Here is a 23,357-nt window from a genome sequence, read left to right as displayed (position 1 = left end):
GCGTTGGAGCCGACTTTGCTACCCGCACACAGCGTTTCTGACCTACGGGCGCTGCTTATACAACAGAGAAAAGCAACAATACAGCGTGTTTCTCTGCTCCAAGGCATCAGAGGGCCTTTCACACGGTAAGCATGTCTGTTATACCCAGAGCATAAATGTCTGTATGTCAGTACTGATTATACAAACCCTGTTTAAAATGTGACACATATGCTGTCCGAAAACAAATCCTCTAAATTTGCAAAGTTACTGATTTAAAAATATATTTTCGAATTTTTAGTTGCATGACAAACATACGATAGACTCTTGAGCGTATTTATTTATATAGCTACATTCACAATGGTACAACCGTGCTAAATAAAAGATGCCCAAGCACCAAAGCACTCTAATGCAAGCCTCTAAACTGTATGTTTGATAAGTGCATAAAGTGTACCTCTACCTCTACAGCTGAAAACAGTTTGTATCCGCACTCTGAGGGTCTGCTGAATTGTTTTTAATATTGCGCTTTTTCACGAACTGCAGATGATGAATTCCTCTTTATTGGAGAAAGTGTCCTTAAGCTATTGTTGCTCATACTTACTGAGTTCCCTAGCTACTTCTTTACTATGTCAGTAAACTTTTTGAAAAGGAAGGTGTTGTAGATTTAAAGAAACATCCTAATTGAAGCAAAGGCAAAAATTGGAATGAATTTTATGTGACTGTTCATATTAAAGCCAACAACAAGTGAAAATCCAAAACCGACTCCAATCCTTTGTATTAATGATCTCCCCCCCCCTCTCTCTCTCTCTCTGTGTGTGTGTGTGTGTGTGTGTGCGTGCGTGTGTGTGTGTGAGTGTGTGTGTGCCCTCACAGAAGGAAGGTCACAGCAGGAGCTTTTTCAAACACATTTCCAAACAGTTTTTACAAGAAGTGTAGCTCATACAATGGTATAAATGTATTATTTGCGATACTTTATAAATATGAAACTCTAAAGATTTTGAGTTCATGCACATTGTGAAACAAGAATCTAAATATATGTGTCACAATGACTTCTATAAAAGCATGTTGTTTATGGGGATAATGTGACAAATCTTTTGTGACCCTATTAATGATCAATGGTGATTGAAGAGGAAGCTGAACCCAGGCTCTGGACATTTTCATGACAAGCGACAGTGCAGACATCTACTAATGAGAGAACATGTTTTATCATCATAAACATGGTGATATGAAGCATCGTTAAAGTGTCACTTCAGTAATGCTGACCCATGTTTTTAATAGATGACTTTAAAACACTAAACTCTAATTTCTGTGGTTTATTTTAAGTTTACAGAATATAACATGTGGTAAGACGACGAGTTTTACTTCTCACAGGTCGTGATATGTGTATCTATTTATCATGTATGCTGCTTTGCTCTGTGGACTGTAAAATGTTTCATTGTGTTCATGAAATAAACCAGAATTTCACCGTCTGCATCTTTCAGTGTTTTTCTGCTTTTGTTCACTCCAAGTTTGACAAACCTACAGACATCCAGAGTTAACTTGCTAACAATGTGGAGCAGTCTCAGTGTATTTAGCTGCTTTTTTCCCTAAACACAACCAACTGAGAGAAACGCCTGTAGTCCTCACTTTGGTCATTTTGAATGCTGAAGGAGATTTGTTCCATAGACACCTTATACTAGTGTTTCCCGCACTTAATCCATCACTACTATGTTCTATTAAAATTCAGATTCCTTTTATAGTTTGCAGTGAAAATTGTTAAACCGTTGCTTAATGGGACAGAAGTACACATCACTCTTTACTAACACATTTGTAGATAAGTTTATTGCTGAACCACACAGCTAGCAGTCTCACACACTCTTTGAGTTTTGAAGTTTTGTGTGTAACGGTTTAGTCTACCAAACCTTACCCTTTTCTCCCCAGTATCACAACAGCATGACTCCCAAAGTACGGCTCAGTAAACAACCAATGATTCTAAAGCCAGAACAGAAAGATACAGTTGGAAGATGCATGATTGCGTTTTTTATGATGCATAGTTAAACTACCCCTCTTCTTCTCTGTGTTGTTGTTGTTCTTGTGTGTGTGTGTGTGCGTGTGTGTGTGTGTATGCCTTAGAAGTCAAATAACACATTAGCCACACTTAAAAAAACAAAAAACATTTGAATTTCATTTAGAACTAAGATTCTAAGTTGTAAGCAGAAATCTTATGCTCAGCCACAAACATGTTTCCCCACTTTCACAATGCTGAGGTGTCAAATCCACAACCCCCAACAAATGGTTTGTTACACGCGGGTGTGAAGGGCAAGCTTTACTTACACAGCCTCACACACAGTAGATTTTTAAGTTTTTGGGGTACAATGTTTTAGCCACAGATGCAACTTATACTTTTGATAAAGATCACTCCACCTGTTTATTTCTTAAGAAATTAAGCTCTGATTTATAAATGTCTACACAATAATAGACACCGTGTGCTCTGTGACATTATAGTCTTCTGCTGCGTCCATTGGTTTGCATTTTAAACTCCCAACCTTTCAGGTTGTTATGAACGACTTACATTTCTAATATTTTGTGGTATAAAAGTGAACCATGTGGGTTTTTTTTAAATTTCTGTGTGATGGAATGACTTAAGACACAAGTTATTTAAACAATTCTAAATGGCAGTATGATGGCCATAGTACTTAGTGCGGGTCAAATATGTTAAGGATAATGTTTATCAATGTAAAATTGCAAAGAACCTTAGGATAGATTATAACATCTTGTAAACAGTTACCTCAGATCCTGTACTGTCAGATCTATGTATGCAAGGTAAAACATTCCACAGTACTTCCACTTAAGTAAGTAACTAAACACATAAAGTCACCCTTACCAATAATCCACTGCTCCTTGAAAAAAGTAGCACAAACAGACAACTGACTCAGCAATGATGAGTAGAGCTACCCGAGGCCGAGACTCAAGCGGAAGAAAATTAAAAGTTTTGGTTTTTGTGGCTCGAAAAATTAAAGAAAGTATGTTTAGTAATTCAACAAGACCCGCACCTTCAACACATGTACATTCAAATTTTGGAACAGCCTCAACAATGCTGTTGTTCAATAGTTTTTAGCCGCTCGAAAAAGTCATTTTATGGCTTTAACGTTTCCAGCTGATTAGGAGAATGACTGCATTTCAAATGTGCGTCCAAAGGCTTTAAACATCCGCATTGTCTGTAACGACAGTATCAAACTACAGTGCAATGTTTTTACTAAAATTCAACATTTTCAGATGAAAATATGGCTGCTTTTTGTTTTTTTTCACTGTAACACACCCCTCAATGCCATTTTTAGGATATTCTTGGTGATCCCATTTTTTTTCATATTCATGCTTTTGGGAGTAAGGGGAATCTAATACGTACGTTGTCACTGTGTTTTGTACTACCAACTGTGAGGGCTCTGCGTTTGCTTTGAGCAGTCTGTTTTTATTTTGTCTTGTGAGTGCGTGTTTTTCAAACAAGATCCTCATCAGTTTGATTTTGTTACCACAAACTTTGTGTGAAGTTCACAACAGAGGTAAAGACATTTAAACACACAAGTTTAAGGAGGCAGCGGTTGGACCAGTTGCGCAGGGCAGGTGAAACAGAGAGTGTCCGGGGAGATGTGCAACAGAAGCAGAGGGAACATTTTACAAGATGATAAATGGCACATTTAGGCGATTAAGGATTTGTTGACAAGATTAAAAGACACGGCCGTCAGAGTTCAACAACATTACAGTTTGATTCAATAAAAAGTTTTAAACTACACAAGGTTCATTTTCTCCTCTGATAGTAATCATATTAAACATGTCAAGAAAGAAAGAGTACAAAGAAAAATAGTAAATGTTTGTCTAATTCAACTCTTCCTGTGAACCTTATATGGTGAACCTTATATGGTGAACCTTATATGGTGATGGCCAGAGGGGCCGATGGCGCGATATGGCAGCCTCGCCTCTGTCAGTCTGCCCCAGGGCAGCTGTGGCTACAACAGTAGCTTGCCTCCACCTGTGTGTGAATGTGAGAGTGAATGAATAGTGGCATTGTAAAGCAATTTGGGTGCCTTGAAAAGCACTATATGAAATCCAATCCATTGTTATTATTGTTATATCATCCCTTAATATGTTCGGTGTTACAAACTTGAAGAGGCAGAGAAAAGATCATCAGACATTAATCTAATCAGTTTTCAGCCTTCATTCATATTGAAATGTTGAAATCTTCCCTGCTAGACCGAAGTGTAGCGTTTAACACCGTTGACCATAACATTTTATTACAGCTATTATTAAATGGAGAGGCCTCTTCACACACTGAGGTTAATTATGAAGCTCCACAGGCTTCTGTGCAAAGACCAGTTCTGTTTACATTATACATGCTTTAGAAGACATAGCATACATTTTCACGGCTATGCATATGATACCCAATTTTATTGATTAAACTGTCGGGATGTCTTAGACACATAATGAGCTTTAATTTTCTGCTTCTAAGTTCAGATAAAACTGAGGTTATTGTAATGAGTCGTAAAAATCTTAGAAACACTGTGGCTAACAAGATCCTTACTCTGGACGGCATTGAGCCGCCTGTTGTAGTCATTTGGCACATTATAAGTGAAATTGAAGCACACAATCCCGTCGCACAACATCAACATTTATTTATATACAAAAATAAAAATGCTTTTTACAGAAAAGAATTGTAACTTCATATTTTATCAACGATTACGTGGGTACATGTTTTAAAAATGCACTAAATGTAGGATACATTGTTTGGTAAAATGCAGGTTACACGTTTTAAGAAAGAAAAATCAGTGTTTCAGAGAAAACATTAGCAGCCTCCTTTGTAACACTCTGCGACCAACCGTAGCTGTCTGATTTTCACCATGTCCAACCCTACCAGATTGGTGTATGCCTCGGCTATGGCGTCAAAGACTTTCCTTTCCGATTTCAGTTCGTGCAAGAGAGTTTCCGCCACCATGCGGACTTTGACGTCGTCCATTTTGATGTTGCGAGCAATCAGAAGCCGTTGAATAGATGGAATGAAACGTGGGGTGAGGAGTCTTTTTCTGATGCTGTGATAATTTTCAGCGTAAAAGTCATCCTCCAAGACTTGCACACACTCGTGTTGTTTCTGGCGGGGTTGATCGGACTTACAGCCGTTGCATTCGTCAGTGAGGTACCTGTTGATTACTAGGTTGACTAGATGATACACCGCGGTTTTCACGGTATCGATGAAAAAAGAAGATGCCCAACCGTCAAGCTCGTCGGCTTGCTGCTGCTGCTTCTCCAAGGGGCGATGGTAACCGGGCGTGTCGGGTACTATTGTGCCCTCGGCCGCAGAACTTTCGTCCTCCTCAGTGTGGCGCAGGGCTGTAGAGGCCATACTTCTGGTTTTTGAGCTAAAAAAAGGTTTGAAGGAATGAGACGGCGGTGTTCTTTTTAAAATAACAGGAGGGGGCGTAATCTGGAAGTGGGTTGATCTTAAAGGGTGCGGGTAGGAGTGGCAACAATTTTCATAAACCGTAGAGTGGCCACTGTGTCTCTCTACCAGCTGCAACTTTGGAAAAGAACGGTAATTCTCATCTGTTGGGCTTGAAATTCTCCATGAAAATGGCATCTTCCAGCCCTTCTGCTCAATCAACCATCAAAGTGGCTGAACCTGGTACATACTTGGTACTTGGTACTATCAGGGATGCTGGGCAATCTTTACTCTCTGAAGAGCCATCCACGAGCCCTGCATTTGAAAATTGGAGTGAAGACGCACCGTGTTCACTAGTGTCAGAGTGGAGCCCACCCCCCTCACCACCGCAACTGTGGACTATGGACACTGACAACGAGGAAGATTTTTTGTATTTCGGCGACTCTCCCGACATTGATGAGGTAGACTGGGCATGGCCACCCTTCCAAGGTCCTGAGAGATTACCGGAACCGCTATGGGATAATGATGAGGAGTTACCATATGTACCCACGTAATCGTTGATAAAATATGAAGTTACAATTCTTTTCTGTAAAAAGCATTTTTATTTTTGTATATAAATAAATGTTGATGTTGTGCGACGGGATTGTGTGCTTCAATTTCACTTATAATGTGCCAAATGACTACAACAGGCGGCTCAATGCCGTCCAGAGTAAGGATCTTGTTAGCCACAGTGTTTCTAAGATTTTTACGACTCATTACAATAACCTCAGTTTTATCTGAACTTAGAAGCAGAAAATTAAAGCTCATTATGTGTCTAAGACATCCCGACAGTTTAATCAATAAAATTGGGTATCATATGCATAGCCGTGAAAATGTATGCTATGTCTTCTAAAGCATGTATAATGTAAACAGAACTGGTCTTTGCACAGAAGCCTGTGGAGCTTCATAATTAACCTCAGTGTGTGAAGAGGCCTCTCCATTTAATAATAGCTGTAATAAAATGTTATGGTCAACGGTGTTAAACGCTACACTTCGGTCTAGCAGGGAAGATTTCAACATTTCAATATGAATGAAGGCTGAAAACTGATTAGATTAATGTCTGATGATCTTTTCTCTGCCTCTTCAAGTTTGTAACACCGAACATATTAAGGGATGATATAACAATAATAACAATGGATTGGATTTCATATAGTGCTTTTCAAGGCACCCAAATTGCTTTACAATGCCACTATTCATTCACTCTCACATTCACACACAGGTGGAGGCAAGCTACTGTTGTAGCCACAGCTGCCCTGGGGCAGACTGACAGAGGCGAGGCTGCCATATCGCGCCATCGGCCCCTCTGGCCATCACCATATAAGGTTCACCATATAAGGTTCACCATATAAGGTTCACAGGAAGAGTTGAATTAGACAAACATTTACTATTTTTCTTTGTACTCTTTCTTTCTTGACATGTTTAATATGATTACTATCAGAGGAGAAAATGAACCTTGTGTAGTTTAAAACTTTTTATTGAATCAAACTGTAATGTTGTTGAACTCTGACGGCCGTGTCTTTTAATCTTGTCAACAAATCCTTAATCGCCTAAATGTGCCATTTATCATCTTGTAAAATGTTCCCTCTGCTTCTGTTGCACATCTCCCCGGACACTCTCTGTTTCACCTGCCCTGCGCAACTGGTCCAACCGCTGCCTCCTTAAACTTGTGTGTTTAAATGTCTTTACCTCTGTTGTGAACTTCACACAAAGTTTGTGGTAACAAAATCAAACTGATGAGGATCTTGTTTGAAAAACACGCACTCACAAGACAAAATAAAAACAGACTGCTCAAAGCAAACGCAGAGCCCTCACAGTTGGTAGTACAAAACACAGTGACAACGTACGTATTAGATTCCCCTTACTCCCAAAAGCATGAATATGAAAAAAAATGGGATCACCAAGAATATCCTAAAAATGGCATTGAGGGGTGTGTTACAGTGAAAAAAAACAAAAAGCAGCCATATTTTCATCTGAAAATGTTGAATTTTAGTAAAAACATTGCACTGTAGTTTGATACTGTCGTTACAGACAATGCGGATGTTTAAAGCCTTTGGACGCACATTTGAAATGCAGTCATTCTCCTAATCAGCTGGAAACGTTAAAGCCATAAAATGACTTTTTCGAGCGGCTAAAAACTATTGAACAACAGCATTGTTGAGGCTGTTCCAAAATTTGAATGTACATGTGTTGAAGGTGCGGGTCTTGTTGAATTACTAAACATACTTTCTTTAATTTTTCGAGCCACAAAAACCAAAACTTTTAATTTTCTTCCGCTTGAGTCTCGGCCTCGGGTAGCTCTACTCATCATTGCTGAGTCAGTTGTCTGTTTGTGCTACTTTTTTCAAGGAGCAGTGGATTATTGGTAAGGGTGACTTTATGTGTTTAGTTACTTACTTAAGTGGAAGTACTGTGGAATGTTTTACCTTGCATACATAGATCTGACAGTACAGGATCTGAGGTAACTGTTTACAAGATGTTATAATCTATCCTAAGGTTCTTTGCAATTTTACATTGATAAACATTATCCTTAACATATTTGACCCGCACTAAGTACTATGGCCATCATACTGCCATTTAGAATTGTTTAAATAACTTGTGTCTTAAGTCATTCCATCACACAGAAATTTAAAAAAAACCCACATGGTTCACTTTTATACCACAAAATATTAGAAATGTAAGTCGTTCATAACAACCTGAAAGGTTGGGAGTTTAAAATGCAAACCAATGGACGCAGCAGAAGACTATAATGTCACAGAGCACACGGTGTCTATTATTGTGTAGACATTTATAAATCAGAGCTTAATTTCTTAAGAAATAAACAGGTGGAGTGATCTTTATCAAAAGTATAAGTTGCATCTGTGGCTAAAACATTGTACCCCAAAAACTTAAAAATCTACTGTGTGTGAGGCTGTGTAAGTAAAGCTTGCCCTTCACACCCGCGTGTAACAAACCATTTGTTGGGGGTTGTGGATTTGACACCTCAGCATTGTGAAAGTGGGGAAACATGTTTGTGGCTGAGCATAAGATTTCTGCTTACAACTTAGAATCTTAGTTCTAAATGAAATTCAAATGTTTTTTGTTTTTTTAAGTGTGGCTAATGTGTTATTTGACTTCTAAGGCATACACACACACACACGCACACACACACACACAAGAACAACAACAACACAGAGAAGAAGAGGGGTAGTTTAACTATGCATCATAAAAAACGCAATCATGCATCTTCCAACTGTATCTTTCTGTTCTGGCTTTAGAATCATTGGTTGTTTACTGAGCCGTACTTTGGGAGTCATGCTGTTGTGATACTGGGGAGAAAAGGGTAAGGTTTGGTAGACTAAACCGTTACACACAAAACTTCAAAACTCAAAGAGTGTGTGAGACTGCTAGCTGTGTGGTTCAGCAATAAACTTATCTACAAATGTGTTAGTAAAGAGTGATGTGTACTTCTGTCCCATTAAGCAACGGTTTAACAATTTTCACTGCAAACTATAAAAGGAATCTGAATTTTAATAGAACATAGTAGTGATGGATTAAGTGCGGGAAACACTAGTATAAGGTGTCTATGGAACAAATCTCCTTCAGCATTCAAAATGACCAAAGTGAGGACTACAGGCGTTTCTCTCAGTTGGTTGTGTTTAGGGAAAAAAGCAGCTAAATACACTGAGACTGCTCCACATTGTTAGCAAGTTAACTCTGGATGTCTGTAGGTTTGTCAAACTTGGAGTGAACAAAAGCAGAAAAACACTGAAAGATGCAGACGGTGAAATTCTGGTTTATTTCATGAACACAATGAAACATTTTACAGTCCACAGAGCAAAGCAGCATACATGATAAATAGATACACATATCACGACCTGTGAGAAGTAAAACTCGTCGTCTTACCACATGTTATATTCTGTAAACTTAAAATAAACCACAGAAATTAGAGTTTAGTGTTTTAAAGTCATCTATTAAAAACATGGGTCAGCATTACTGAAGTGACACTTTAACGATGCTTCATATCACCATGTTTATGATGATAAAACATGTTCTCTCATTAGTAGATGTCTGCACTGTCGCTTGTCATGAAAATGTCCAGAGCCTGGGTTCAGCTTCCTCTTCAATCACCATTGATCATTAATAGGGTCACAAAAGATTTGTCACATTATCCCCATAAACAACATGCTTTTATAGAAGTCATTGTGACACATATATTTAGATTCTTGTTTCACAATGTGCATGAACTCAAAATCTTTAGAGTTTCATATTTATAAAGTATCGCAAATAATACATTTATACCATTGTATGAGCTACACTTCTTGTAAAAACTGTTTGGAAATGTGTTTGAAAAAGCTCCTGCTGTGACCTTCCTTCTGTGAGGGCACACACACACTCACACACACACACGCACGCACACACACACACACACACACACAGAGAGAGAGAGAGAGGGGGGGGGAGATCATTAATACAAAGGATTGGAGTCGGTTTTGGATTTTCACTTGTTGTTGGCTTTAATATGAACAGTCACATAAAATTCATTCCAATTTTTGCCTTTGCTTCAATTAGGATGTTTCTTTAAATCTACAACACCTTCCTTTTCAAAAAGTTTACTGACATAGTAAAGAAGTAGCTAGGGAACTCAGTAAGTATGAGCAACAATAGCTTAAGGACACTTTCTCCAATAAAGAGGAATTCATCATCTGCAGTTCGTGAAAAAGCGCAATATTAAAAACAATTCAGCAGACCCTCAGAGTGCGGATACAAACTGTTTTCAGCTGTAGAGGTAGAGGTACACTTTATGCACTTATCAAACATACAGTTTAGAGGCTTGCATTAGAGTGCTTTGGTGCTTGGGCATCTTTTATTTAGCACGGTTGTACCATTGTGAATGTAGCTATATAAATAAATACGCTCAAGAGTCTATCGTATGTTTGTCATGCAACTAAAAATTCGAAAATATATTTTTAAATCAGTAACTTTGCAAATTTAGAGGATTTGTTTTCGGACAGCATATGTGTCACATTTTAAACAGGGTTTGTATAATCAGTACTGACATACAGACATTTATGCTCTGGGTATAACAGACATGCTTACCGTGTGAAAGGCCCTCTGATGCCTTGGAGCAGAGAAACACGCTGTATTGTTGCTTTTCTCTGTTGTATAAGCAGCGCCCGTAGGTCAGAAACGCTGTGTGCGGGTAGCAAAGTCGGCTCCAACGCACATCCAGGCATCCGTGTGAAAGAAAGGTGTCGCTGCAGCTAGGCTGTCAGGATAGTCAGGCTTTTATTTATATTTGCATTCTGGTGCGTTAAAACTAGCAGCCTCTGTGTCCCGCTTGGATCATCATTCCGAAAATTCAGATATTTAAATAAAATGGTGAAATGGCTAGTGATGAGGAAAAGAATATGTGTTTGTTTTTTTTGTTTTTAGAAGTATCACAGTTTATTTCTAAAGGAATACATGTTATTTGTGACACTCTGTTTGAAACTATTAGCCTCTGTGTGTTTCAAAGCGCTAAAGAAAAGTAAAATGCTCCTAACTAGTTAAATTAAAAGTAAAATGCTTGTGCTGATGAACGAAGTGTTATGCTCTCAAGGCTCGTTGTAAAGTAGTGAGGAAAATACAGGGTGTTTGATTAGGGCGTTTTTATATAGGTGTGGGGCTTGGTTTCAGCTGGCCTCTGAGATGCAGAGATAAAGGTGTAAACAAAAGGTGAAACCTGTTTGGAGGATGGTCAGTATAAAGTGTAATGGCATGATAAAAGGTGAAAAAGCTTTGGTGGCTCCGATGGACCTGGCTCCGCCGGACCTCTGACATAAGATAAAGGAGACTGTTTGTATTGAAAACTCCATGTACAGATGAGATGCTCTTGATAAAGATGACCTCTTCTGCTGCCTGTAGGTGGTCTACTGTAACCCCCCTCTGTCTAACTGTTGCAGAGTTAAGAATCCCTGTTTATTTCTAAAGGAATGCCTGCTGTTTGTGGTATTCTGTTTGAAACTATTACCCCTGTGTGTTTCAGAGCACTAAAGAAAAAAGCAAAATGCTCCTAAAACAGTTAAATTAAATGCTGTGTGTGAATATGTGTTTTTAGAAGGTGGAGAAACTTTCTGTTTAAAACTATTAGCCTCTGTGTGTTTCAGAGCACTAAAGAAAAATGCTCTTAAAACAGTTAAATCATCTATGGGTGTGTGCTGGGATGTTCTTGATAAGGGCGTCTCTTTTATTGTTTCATGACTTCTTTTGCTGACTGTTGGGGGTCTAACTGTTGCAGAGTTAAGAATCCCTATAAAAAGTTTATTTCTAAAGGAATACATGTTGTTTGTGGTACTCTATTTAACAACTATTAGCCTGTGAAACTATTAGAAAAGTGAAATCTTCCTAAACTATTTAAATTAAATGCTGTGGGGAATACGCTGTTTTTAGAAGGTGGAAAACTTTCTGTTTGAAACTATTTGCTCCTAAACAGCACTAAAGAAAAAGCAAAAATGCTCCTAAATAGTTAAATTAAAAGCAAAAATGCTCCTAAATAGTTAAATTAAATGCTGTGTGGGAATACACAGTATTTAGAAGGTGGAGAAACTTTCTGTTTGAAACTATTAGCCTCTGTGTGTTTCAGAGTACTAAAGAAAAAAACAAAATACTCCTAAACTAGTTAAATTAAATCATCTATGTCTAAATAACAGAACTCTGAGACCTATACAATCCTTTAAAAAAGAGTTTAATTAAAACACATAATGGTTTCATTAAATAAAACGCCATTAAACACATGTAAACTCATATGACCTCTGAACTCACAAGTCCGTTCACGCGCAAAGTCCGTTCACGCGCAAAAAGTCCGTTCACGCGCACACATGAACGCGGAGGGGGATAGGGGAGGGGGGATGCCTGAGGGGTTGGGGTGGGGTGGGTGGGGGGGGGGGGGGGGGGGCAAAAAAAGCCACAGGTATAATACTACTTACCTCTTTTTGTACCAATGGAATAATTAAAAAGATAGGAAGTTAGCGCCAGTGGGGTTTTTCTTCTCCTTTTACTTGCACAAAATCAGCTTTCATCAGCTTTTCGCAACTTTTTTACAGCATGAGAATTTATACAGACAAGTATATTGTGAATATTTGAACATAGTTCAAGAATTTCAGTCAGCAAGCTAACTGAAATGCAAATGAGTTATTATGGGGTCTCAATAAGAGAATGCTGCTGCTATAAACCAATCTGATTGTATATTGCTTAAAGAAGTGTTTGAGAAAATGTAGCAGCTTAACCAAAACACCCACTTTAAAAACAATTCTCAGTTGTTTTTAAAGTCAGATATCGGGATATTTGCCTCACATTAGTGCAAGTGGGTAAAGTAAATCATTTTTCTTATTTTGCTTATTGCTTTTCTTATCTTCTTGTGGCCGCTGACAGTGGACTCATCGCAGTGCTTGTCCTTCTAGACCTCAGCATTCATCAATGTTGACCGTAAATTTTTATTAGGAAGATTACAGCATGTCGTAGATATTAAAGGTACTGCTCCGCATGGTTTGAATTATATCTGCCATGTTAATGGGGATTCTTCTTCATACACAAAGGGTTATGTTTCCCCTATGCAGTATCGCCACTATGCAGATGATAGCCACCTTTATCTTTTCACGATGACCTCAAATTTTCAGCTTCTAAATTCAGATAAAACTGAGTTAATCATACTTGGCCCTAAAAATATTAGAAATATGACGTCTAACCAGATAATCACTCTGGACTGCATTACTTTGGCCTCCAGCGACTGACTAGGACATGTCCTTCAGTGTGCATATTAAACAAATATGGAAAACTACTTTCTTGCATTTGTGCAACATCTCTAAAATTAAAAATATCCTGTCTCAGGGTGATGCTGAAAAACTAGTTCATGCATTCACTATTTCTAGTCTGGATTATTATAATTCATTATTGTCTGGTTGCCCTAAAAGCTTCCTAAAAAGCCTTCAGTTCATCCAAAATAAATAAGTAAAGCGCTAAACAAATGCAGGCCATTTACCATGCCATTTACCAAAATGCTGTAGCAAGAGAGAGCATATTTCTCCCATATCCTTATATACAATTATTTGAATTATCAGGCCCCATCTTATTATAAAGACCTCATAGTAGCATATCACCCCAATAAAGCACTTTGCTCTCAGACTGCTGGCTTACTTAGAGTAATTAAATGTAGAACATGAGGGAGAGCCTTCAGCTTTCAGGCCTCTCTTCTGTGGAACCAGCCCCTGCTTCGATTTGGGAGACTGACTCTCTCTCAACTTTTAAGATTAGACTTAAAACTTTCCTTTCTGACAAAACTTAGGGCTGGATCAGGTGACCATGAATCCCCTCTTAGTTATGCTGCAGTAAACGTAGTGAGCTGGGGGCTTCCCATGATATGCTCAGCATTTCTCCTTCTCTCACCCCTTGTCACTCACCATGTGTTTATCCATCTCTGCATTTAATTATGAGTTATTATTAATCTCTGGCTCGCCTCCACAACATGTCTTCTGTCCTCTCTCCCTCCCCTCACCCTAGCCCAGATGGCTGCTCCTCCCTGAGGCTGATTTTGGAAGAAATATCTTCCCGTTAAAAGGGAGTTTTTCCCTCCCACTTTTGCCCAAGTGCTTGCTGATAGGGGTTGTCTAATATTTGGGGTTTTATCTGTATTGTTGCAGAGACTTTATCTTACAATAGAAAGCACCTTGAAGTGACTGGTAATTAAATCAATGAATTCAATTAATTGAAATATATATATATATACATATATCGCGCATTTACTGAATTTACCAAAAGTCACAGTATTGATTTCACACTATATAGTTGATTTTACATATGCTCACATAAAAAAAAAAACAAAAAAAAAAAACAAGACCACATAACTGAGGGTATGAAAACGTTTTGAAAGGTGTTAAGTGGGTTATGTGTTATAGGTTAGAGATTAATGCTGGCTTTGGAGCAGGTTCTTTTATAATGCTTGCACCACAGCCAGGAAACACTAGTCTAAATTTCTGAAACTGAATGTCATGTTTTGCTGAAATTTCACATTTTACACCTTAATTTCATTCTCCTTTTGTGTATTTTCCGCTGTCTCTCTGTGTGTTTAACGATCTCTGCTTCCCTGACTCTTTCACCTCTTTCTCTCCAGCCTTCGTGTTGAGCTGTGTCTTCCCCAAGCAGCCTCTCTATGGTGATGTATCAGTGAGCAGTCTCCACTCTGGAGGGCAGGCTTTCTTCTCCTGTTTGACGGGCTACAAGCTGCAAGGTTCCTCTGTGTTGATCTGCCGCAATTCTAGCACACCCTACTGGAGTGGGAAGGAACCAAAGTGCCTAGGTAACGTTTCCCAGACAAAACTCTTCGACTAGCCACAGCTGAAGACAGAAATTATACACATAACCTAATTAATTATACAGGCAATATTTTAGTTACAAAAGTTTGTTTTGTAAGTATTTCTTAGCATTTACACATTAACATAAGTGCAAAATTATTGTTTTTATGCATTCTATTTACATTTAATTGTATCAATCTAAGTTAGTCAGAGAAAGTAATTAATAGAAGTATTGTATATGAGTTATGAGTGGCTGGGATAGCATACAGGAACATACATACATGCCATCTATGGCCTGGAAGTTCCAGGGTCAAAATGGGATACACCGAGTGGTGGACAAGCAGAAGAAGAGGTTGTGACAGATGTGGAAATAGTAACTGATAGCAACATCAGGAAGAAAGGACACATGAAGCTTGAGAAGGGCTGAGAGGCAACTGGAAAAGATGTGGAGGGTAAAGGCATCAGTGGTCTCCATGGTAATCAGAACACTCAGGGCTGTGACCTCCAAACTGGGCGAGTCCTGTCAGCAGATTTCAGGAATGACAGAACAGCACGGTCTTAGGAACAGCTTGACGATCTAAATTCTTGATTACAGCTTGAATATTAACAAAAGCTATTTTCTCACCTACATGCAGTTGTATCAAGTCGTGTATCTACTGTTGATAGGTTTATTTCTTGGTAGAAGGTAGGTTTAATTGAAAACTACTGACAGTGTGAATTACTCAGACAGACAGCGATTTTATTTCTGTCCCATGGGGTGGGGGTGGGGGGCTTAATTAAATGGTTTTTCTACAGAATTATTTTACATAATAATAATTGATGCTATTCACATTTCTCACATTTCTTGTGCATTGTAAAATGTACAAGTGTATTTAGACAGTTGTATTCTTTATGTAGTCACCTCCAGTTTGCATTGTTTCTTCTTTGGCTGCTGTTAGCACAACCCAAAAGGCTTTATTTCATCCAGACATTCACATTATATTTCTGCTACGGAAATTTCATAATATAGTACAAACAGTACTACACTAGCTACTTGATAACATCTAACAGTATCAGGAAGTGTTGACTTACTAAAATTATTGTAACAGCACTTGACAGCAGAGCAGCAGTGGTGTGATACTAATGATGATAATCAAATTATGCAGTAGATGGATCAAATTTATGCTTTACAAGTTTACAATTTATAATGTTAAAATTAAGGGAATATAAATAATTTTTGCTATAATAAATTTTGATGTTGGTAAATGTCTGAATGCTTTCAAATACTAAAAGCAGTCTTATTAGGCTGGTTCTTGTTTCTTTTCATGGTCACCAGTTTTAGTTTGGTTATTAAGTTAGGGTAATAGAGGATGAGATGATGTCAGTACAAGTAAATTTGACTGAGATTCACTACATAATGTGAAATCCACCACAGTTTAATTTGATGTTCAGTTCCATTCCTTCTTGTTTTTCAGCTGCCTGTGGAGGTCTGGTGAGGAACATCACAGTTGGTCGGATTGTCTCTCCTGGTTTTCCGAGCAACTACAGCAACAACCTAACCTGCCACTGGCTGCTGGAGGCCCCTGAGGGCCAGAGGCTCCACATCCACTTTGAGAAGGTAGCGCTGGCTGAGGATGATGATCGGTAAGCTATGATTTGAGATTGTTGTAAACTGAAAACTCTTTCCTTTAACAACTTAATCCCTTGAATTTTGATCATTTCAAAAACAATTAATCTAAAGCCCCTATGTGCACAATTTTGAAGTTTCCAGTCTTACACAGTCTTAGAATGAAAGACACCCAATGAGTATCACCTAATGCAACAAAGCAATGTAATCCCTTTTTTGTTAGTTATTGTTACTGTCTTTGTTTTTTTCCTTTTTGTAATTTTTTGTTTGTCATTTTTTGCCTTATTAAATTTTAAAGAATATAGAGGATATTCCTGAAAGGTTTAATATTGTAATTACTAATCTGTTCAAATGTGAGACTCAGGTTACAGTTGGGATGTACATGTATTGTGCATGGGGTGACTTGAAAAATGCCTGCAACGCACCAGCAACGACAGGGTAGTAGCTAGTAAACTGGTATCGTAAAAACATCCTCTTAAACAAACATCCTGCCCCCTTAAATCAAACTTTTAGAAGTTCAGAAAGAAGCATGTTTACTCCTGTGGCATCAACAGGCACTGCTTCTCCTGTACCCCTGTCAACAATTGCTGCCCCAAAGCAACCCGCTCAGCTACCCAGTGACTTAAATGGCAATACACCATCCCAACCAATACTGGGTAGTTACCCCAAACATGTATTTGGTCGTACGACATTAAGATCATTCAATCCTCCCAGGTACCACACATGACCATGTCTGGAGGACTGTTGTGCATACCCTTTTTAGTTATGTTACTATTGGCAATGGTGAGAAGTGTTATAGTTGGGTTTTAATATATTTGGCCATCCAATTAAAGTAAATTACATGACAAAAACCTCTATCCAGAGCACCCCACCCATTTTCCGCCTCCGTTGCCACCATGTGCCCCCTTTACATTTCTGTCTGCCTCATCGTATCTGCCTGTCTAGAACCTGCCCAGTTAGAAACTGTTTTAGAAGGTTTTATCAACTTGAGTTTTTCTCTTATGTTTATCAAATGTAATCTTATATTCACAAATGCCACAATGTGTTATATATTTAATGCCCATTTTTGTTATCAGGAATACTTTGGGTGTTGATGAACAATGCCCAAGTACTGGCTTTTCTTTTTGGCCACCTGGAATTGACTGGAGTTAATTGTCTCCCCAAAAAAGTTGTTGAAAAACTGTTGGGGCACAGTATTGTTTGAAAGTTTAGAAGCTATAGAGATTGGTTTTGCAGCATTGTACATTTGTGATCCTTTGAGTACTTGCTTTTTATCTATCCGCAGTCAGTTTGGGAAAAAAAACGTATTTACTTCAACCAGCTCTTGTTGCTAGATTTTGTCATCAACCAGCTGAACCTCAGAGAAAAACAAGTTCAAGAGCAAAACTAGGAACAAAGGGAATGGATATTTATTTACACACACACACACACACACACACACACACACACACACACACGCACGCACGCGCACACACACACACACACACACACACACACATATACGCACACACACACACACACACAGTTTGCATCATGCTGGGGGCAAAAGGATCAAAATTTCACCCCAAAGTGGAGAAGATCATCTTAGCCCATGCTGACTCAAAGAGTCAGGAAAACTCACAGACTAGTGGCATACTATGGCAGTACATGTACATCATGATCATTCTGGGGAACTTGGTCAATAAGTTCCTTGATCTCCCAGATTAGGGAGCCGAACTGGCAAGACAGGGCATCCAGATTTGTATTCTTAGAGCCAGGGTCAGAGCCAAAATATGAATGCTAACTTTACATCCAGCAGCCTCCAGTTCCCAATGTCATAACTCTGCTCAGTGGCAGTTAGACAACAGAAAAACAAAGCGTTGAGCTGTGGCTTATCTTCAGGAGTGGTTATTGTGAGAGAACTGTGCCAACCTCAGACCTGGAGGCGTCAACCTTAATAATAAACTGGAGCTCGGGGTTGGGTTGGATCAGAATGGGCGCACAGGTGAGCTTGTTCTTTACCTCAGTGAATGCGACTTAGCTTTTAGGGACTTTAGCTTTTAGGAGAAGGTTAGACTGGTGAGTGGAACAGCTACCTAACTATAGTTCCTTGTGAAACATTGGTAGAAGTTTGTAAATCTTAGGAACCACTGAAGCTGTTTCCGAGTGACAGGAATAGGCCCAATCACTCCATGATTGCTTTAATTTTCTTCAGATTGGTCTGATCTGGAAGAAATCTCCAGATCACCTGCCCACATTCAAAAAGAAAATCAAGGAAAGTGACTTGAAACAAGCAACTCAGATTTTTCTGATTTAATGCTGTTTCTAATTCACATGAAAGCAATGTTCCTCCGGAATTTTGCAAAAAATCCCTCGGGACATCATTTACTAGTTCCTGAAACACTGCCTAGCCACTTGTAAATGGCCTGCATTTGTATAGTGCTTTACTTAGTCCCTAAGGACCCCAAAGCGCTTTACACTACATTCAATCATTCACCCATTCACACACAGGTGATGGCAAGCTACATTGTAGCCACAGCTGTAGGCGCACTGACAGATGCGAGGCTGCCAGACACTGGCGCCACCGGGCCCTCTGACCACCAGTAGGCAAACATGGGGTTAGCATCTTGCATGCAGCCAGGAGGCAGCCTGGGATCGAAACCACTGACCTTCTGATTAGTGGCTGACCTGCTTATGCCAATGGCATACAATGGTCAAAGTAATATATGAAAGTATATATACAATACTGGTCAAAAGTTTTTGAAAACCCTGATTTTTTCAGTTATTTTTTGCAATTCTAGTCATTCAAGTCCAATGAATAGCTCAACATGGTACAAAGGTAAGTAGTGAACTGCCAGAAGTTTAAAAGAAGGTAAATTGAAAAATGATGTACATTTCTGAATTATACCAAAAGGTCTTTTTCGAGGTCTTTTTTAAAGCTGTTCTGCAGCAGTGGAGGTTGATCAAGCCTTGAAAGCTGGTGCTACTAATTCCTACAGGTGTTCCAACTTTTCTGGATTACTTTCAACTCCCTCTGTCTGCATAAAAGCAGTGTTGGAACACACTGTGGTACCGTACCCTTGTGAGCATCAGATGAATAGCATTGTACTGCAGAAAGTAGTGTATTGCTACAAAAATGGCGAGAAAAAGGCAATTAACAATGAAGCAGAGACAGAGCATCATAACACTTAAAAATGTAGGTCTTTCCTACAGAGAAATTGCAAAGAAGTGTCAGTGAGTACAGTTTCCTTCACCATCAAAAGGCACTCAGAAACTTGGCCAACTGTGAAAGGAAGAGGTCTGGCAGACCCAAAACTACAACTGAATCAGAGGACAAGTTTCTGAGAGTTAACAGCTTGGGTAATGGGCGGCTCACAGGACAACAGGTTCAAGCACAGCTTAATAGTGGTCGTAGTAAGCAAGTCTCAGTTTCAACTGTGAAGAGAAGACTTTGAGCTGCAGGTTTGACAGGACGAGTTGGAGCAAGAAAGCCATTGCTAAGCCATTAGAATAAGACAAAAAGGCTTGCCTGGGCCACGAAACACCGCCATTGGACTACTGAAGACTGGAAGAAGGTATCATGAACTAATTAATCAAAATGTGAAATCTTCTGTTCATCACGTAGGATCTTTGTACACTGTTGAGTAGGTGAAAGGATGGTTCCACAGTATGTGGGAACAACTGTCAAACATGGAGGACGAAGTGTGATCATCTCGGGCTGCAGAGTGAGAGGCACCCTGAACCAAAATGGCCCACGCAGCATTCTGCAGCACCATGCAATACCCTCTGGTATGCACCTAGTTGGTCAGGAATTCATCCTATGGCAAGATAATGACCCAAAACATAAGTCCAAGCTGTGCCAGAACTACCTCAGGAAAAAAGAACAAGATGGTGAGCTTGAAAACATGCAGTGACCGGCACAGTCTCCAGACTTAAACCCCAGCTGGTTTGGGATGAAGTGGACAGAAGAGTTCAGAACTGAAGAGTTCATTTCTGAACTGAAGAAGCTTCTCGGATGAGAGGTGAAACGTCTCCAAGCAACTTAAACAAGTCCAGACGCTTTTCTTTTCAAGCTCCTTAAACACTTCAGATTGTTAGAAAATATGAGCTATTTGCTAACTGGTGTAACTGTCTCATGGCTCACACCCTGTTAACTTTGATGTACTACTTTCCTCTTTACTTCACCACAGTCCTTAACTTATGTTCAATCACGAGGCCTCTTATCTTTGTACCTTCTGCTTTGTCCCCGTAAGAAAATTATTTCTGAAGACTCCACAGAATAACAACAGGATGTCAGTGCAGCGCATACCGGTGACAGCTGAGTGTCATTTTAGCAGCATGGGGCTGCAATTAAGGGCGAGTGAATAGAGTAACCACGGGGGAGAAATTAGCTGAGTAATCCATTCTGTCTGCCAGCCAATAGTGGCTCCAGGCTGCTCTTATACTCATGCTACAGATGGAGACCTCACAGATACAAAGGGATATCTGGACAGCTCTAGAGACAAAAGGAAAAGATTTAGGTGAAGTGGTGATTTGGAAGGGTTAACTGACAAATGTGCAAAAGGTATTCATTTAATGCACCAAGGTTTGTTGGCTTTTAAAAGGCCAGAAATAGACTGGTACTTCTAGTATACTGCAGTATACTGGAAGTACCAGTCTGTACATGTACAGCACCTTTCTACTCAATTTGATTGAAGAAAGTGCTTTCTACTGGTGTCATTCACACGATCACACACACATTCATACAGCGCACCCCCCCCCCCCCCCCCCCCCCCCCCACCCTTTTTTAAACTAACATCAATCCACACAGTCACATGGAGGGACAACTCGCAGTTCAGTATCTTGCCCAAGAATACTTTCCCTCATGGGCTGGAGGAGCCACTGATCCGCCGATTGATAGATGCTCTATCACAGCGGTCCCCAACCTTTTTTGCGCCACGGACCGGTTTATGCCCGACAATATTTTCACGGACCGGCCTTTAAGGTGTCGTGGATAAATACAACAAAATAAAACTAGTACCGGTACCGAAAAAAAGAAGATTTATTCATAACATGCGTGAGAAGACCCAGGAAAACCGAGTTAACGATAAAAACGATAACAAAATAACGCTGAAAACCGATAAAAACCCTGAAAACCATACATTTCACACCTAAGCCTCAACTCTTGTGGCCCGGTACCAAACGACTCACGGACCGGTACCGGTCCGAGGCCCAGGGGTTGAGGACCGCTGCTCTATCATATAACCCTCTAGTTTATTATTTATTTAACTAGTTAGTTATTATATAACCTAAGTATATAAATACTAGTGTTTATTCAACAAAAAAAATCAAAGATCTGTAATTTAAGACCATTTACTCACTATTTCATAGCTTTCAGCTGCACTTCATGAAACTTGCTATGATGTATCCAAAGTAGCTATGTACTCACTTTTTCCAATAAACCAAGGGAAAATGACAAATATTGGTGATTTATCATTGATACTACAGTACACAAACCCACGGATATTATATACTGACAGAAAATGACTTCAGTTAATTAATCAGTCTTAATTAACCGTTCTTTCTTGTTTATAGGTTTTTAGAGGTTAGCTAAACAATGTACTCAAAATGCTCCCTTGATATTCTTTTTAACAGATTACAAATGTAGAGTTTGCTGATTTACTTTTGTTATAGCAAGAAATCACAGCCAGTTGTTATCTGGAAGGCAAGAAAAATTGTTATGAATGCATTAACACTCAAAATGTTGCATGATTTATAGGTAATGGCATGAAAAACTATAGCCAGTGTTTTTAGGGTTTTTACCCATCTAGAGAATATGAGTATGAATATGAGTCTATCTGAATAGAAACAATAACAATAAAAAGCTATTTTCACCTGCTCCCTTACCCATATTTTGAACACTGGATGCTCTTCCTGACACAACGCAAAGTGCGTCTCCTCCTGAGACTGAACTGGATATTATTTGTTTATTAGGCACATCTCTAACCCATTACATTATGAAGTAACCAACAGGAACATTAAGAAAAAATATAAATATACACATATTTTATAATAGTTTATTGATTTTATTTAACACTTTAGTGCTCTGATAGACCTTTTTCTTTTAACTGAGAAGAATAAGACAACCACAAGATTGCTGCTGGTGGAGGGCTGTGACGTGCATCAACATCAAATCTGTGTGTGTGTTCTATGTGTGTATATGCCTTCATACATGGTAATTAATGATTGGGTGACACACAGTGTTGGGAAGGTTACTTTTAAAATGTATTCCACTACAGATTACAGATTACATGCCCCAAAATGTATTTTGTAACATATTCCGTTACGTTACTCAATGAGAGCAACGTATTCTGAATACTTTGGATTACTTAATATATTATCATGCTTTTTACAACTACATCAATGTACTATTGCTGTGTGATTTATTACTATTACTGAAGGTTACTTGCCATACCAATACCAACTAGATTTTTAAATCTTAATATAAAATGAGTAACAGTAGGGTGGACATTAGGTAAGGCTGCACTTTTTGTAGCGATCTCGTATAGAAAGCTATTCCGCGCGTATATAAAACAGGTCCGCGGGTCCGAACCGTGGTAAAGGGACCTCTGGCTAATACGTCGGGTTCGTGTCGGGCTCGTAGCCGAAAACTAGCTTTACTTTGTTGTCTGGGTCAACTTTGCTAGCGAGACACAGAGAGAGGCGTTGAAAGGCTGCTCCAACGGAACTTATTGTTTCGGAGGAAAACACGAACACAGCGTACAGTCGAGTCTTAATAGCTTACTTACAACTGGGCTACACTGCCCATGAGGCTACATTCTTTAGGGCTATGCCTGTAACACTCTGCCTATTGCCTTCATATTAAAAAAAATTTTGAATAATAATTTTAAAAAATATTTCTTCACGTCATTTTGCGGGCCGCAAGTAGAGGTGACATGGGCCGCGAGACTGAGACCCAGACATCAGAGCCTCTTAATGCGTGTTTTGTTTGGGTTTCCACCAGCGTGGAATTACCAAAAATAGAGAGGGGACAGCCTAACATATG

General features: G+C 39.2%; 1 protein-coding gene across 3 annotated transcripts in view; it reads left to right on the top strand.

The window, feature by feature from the left end:
- sez6b (seizure related 6 homolog b) overlaps positions 1 to 23,357 on the top strand; it is a 244,389-nt gene that overhangs the window by 185,871 nt on the left and 35,161 nt on the right. For all 3 annotated transcript variants that reach the window (XM_063494445.1, XM_063494444.1, XM_063494443.1), the window contains exons 5-6: positions 14,547 to 14,732; positions 16,182 to 16,350. In XM_063494445.1, the coding sequence (XP_063350515.1) occupies positions 14,547 to 14,732; positions 16,182 to 16,350 (355 nt within the window). The remainder of the gene's footprint in view (positions 1 to 14,546; positions 14,733 to 16,181; positions 16,351 to 23,357) is intronic.

Source organism: Pelmatolapia mariae, linkage group LG14 (assembly GCF_036321145.2).
Source record: "Pelmatolapia mariae isolate MD_Pm_ZW linkage group LG14, Pm_UMD_F_2, whole genome shotgun sequence".
In the NCBI taxonomy this organism is placed as follows: Eukaryota; Metazoa; Chordata; class Actinopteri; order Cichliformes; family Cichlidae; genus Pelmatolapia; species Pelmatolapia mariae.
This window is presented reverse-complemented; position numbering and strand designations above follow the sequence as displayed.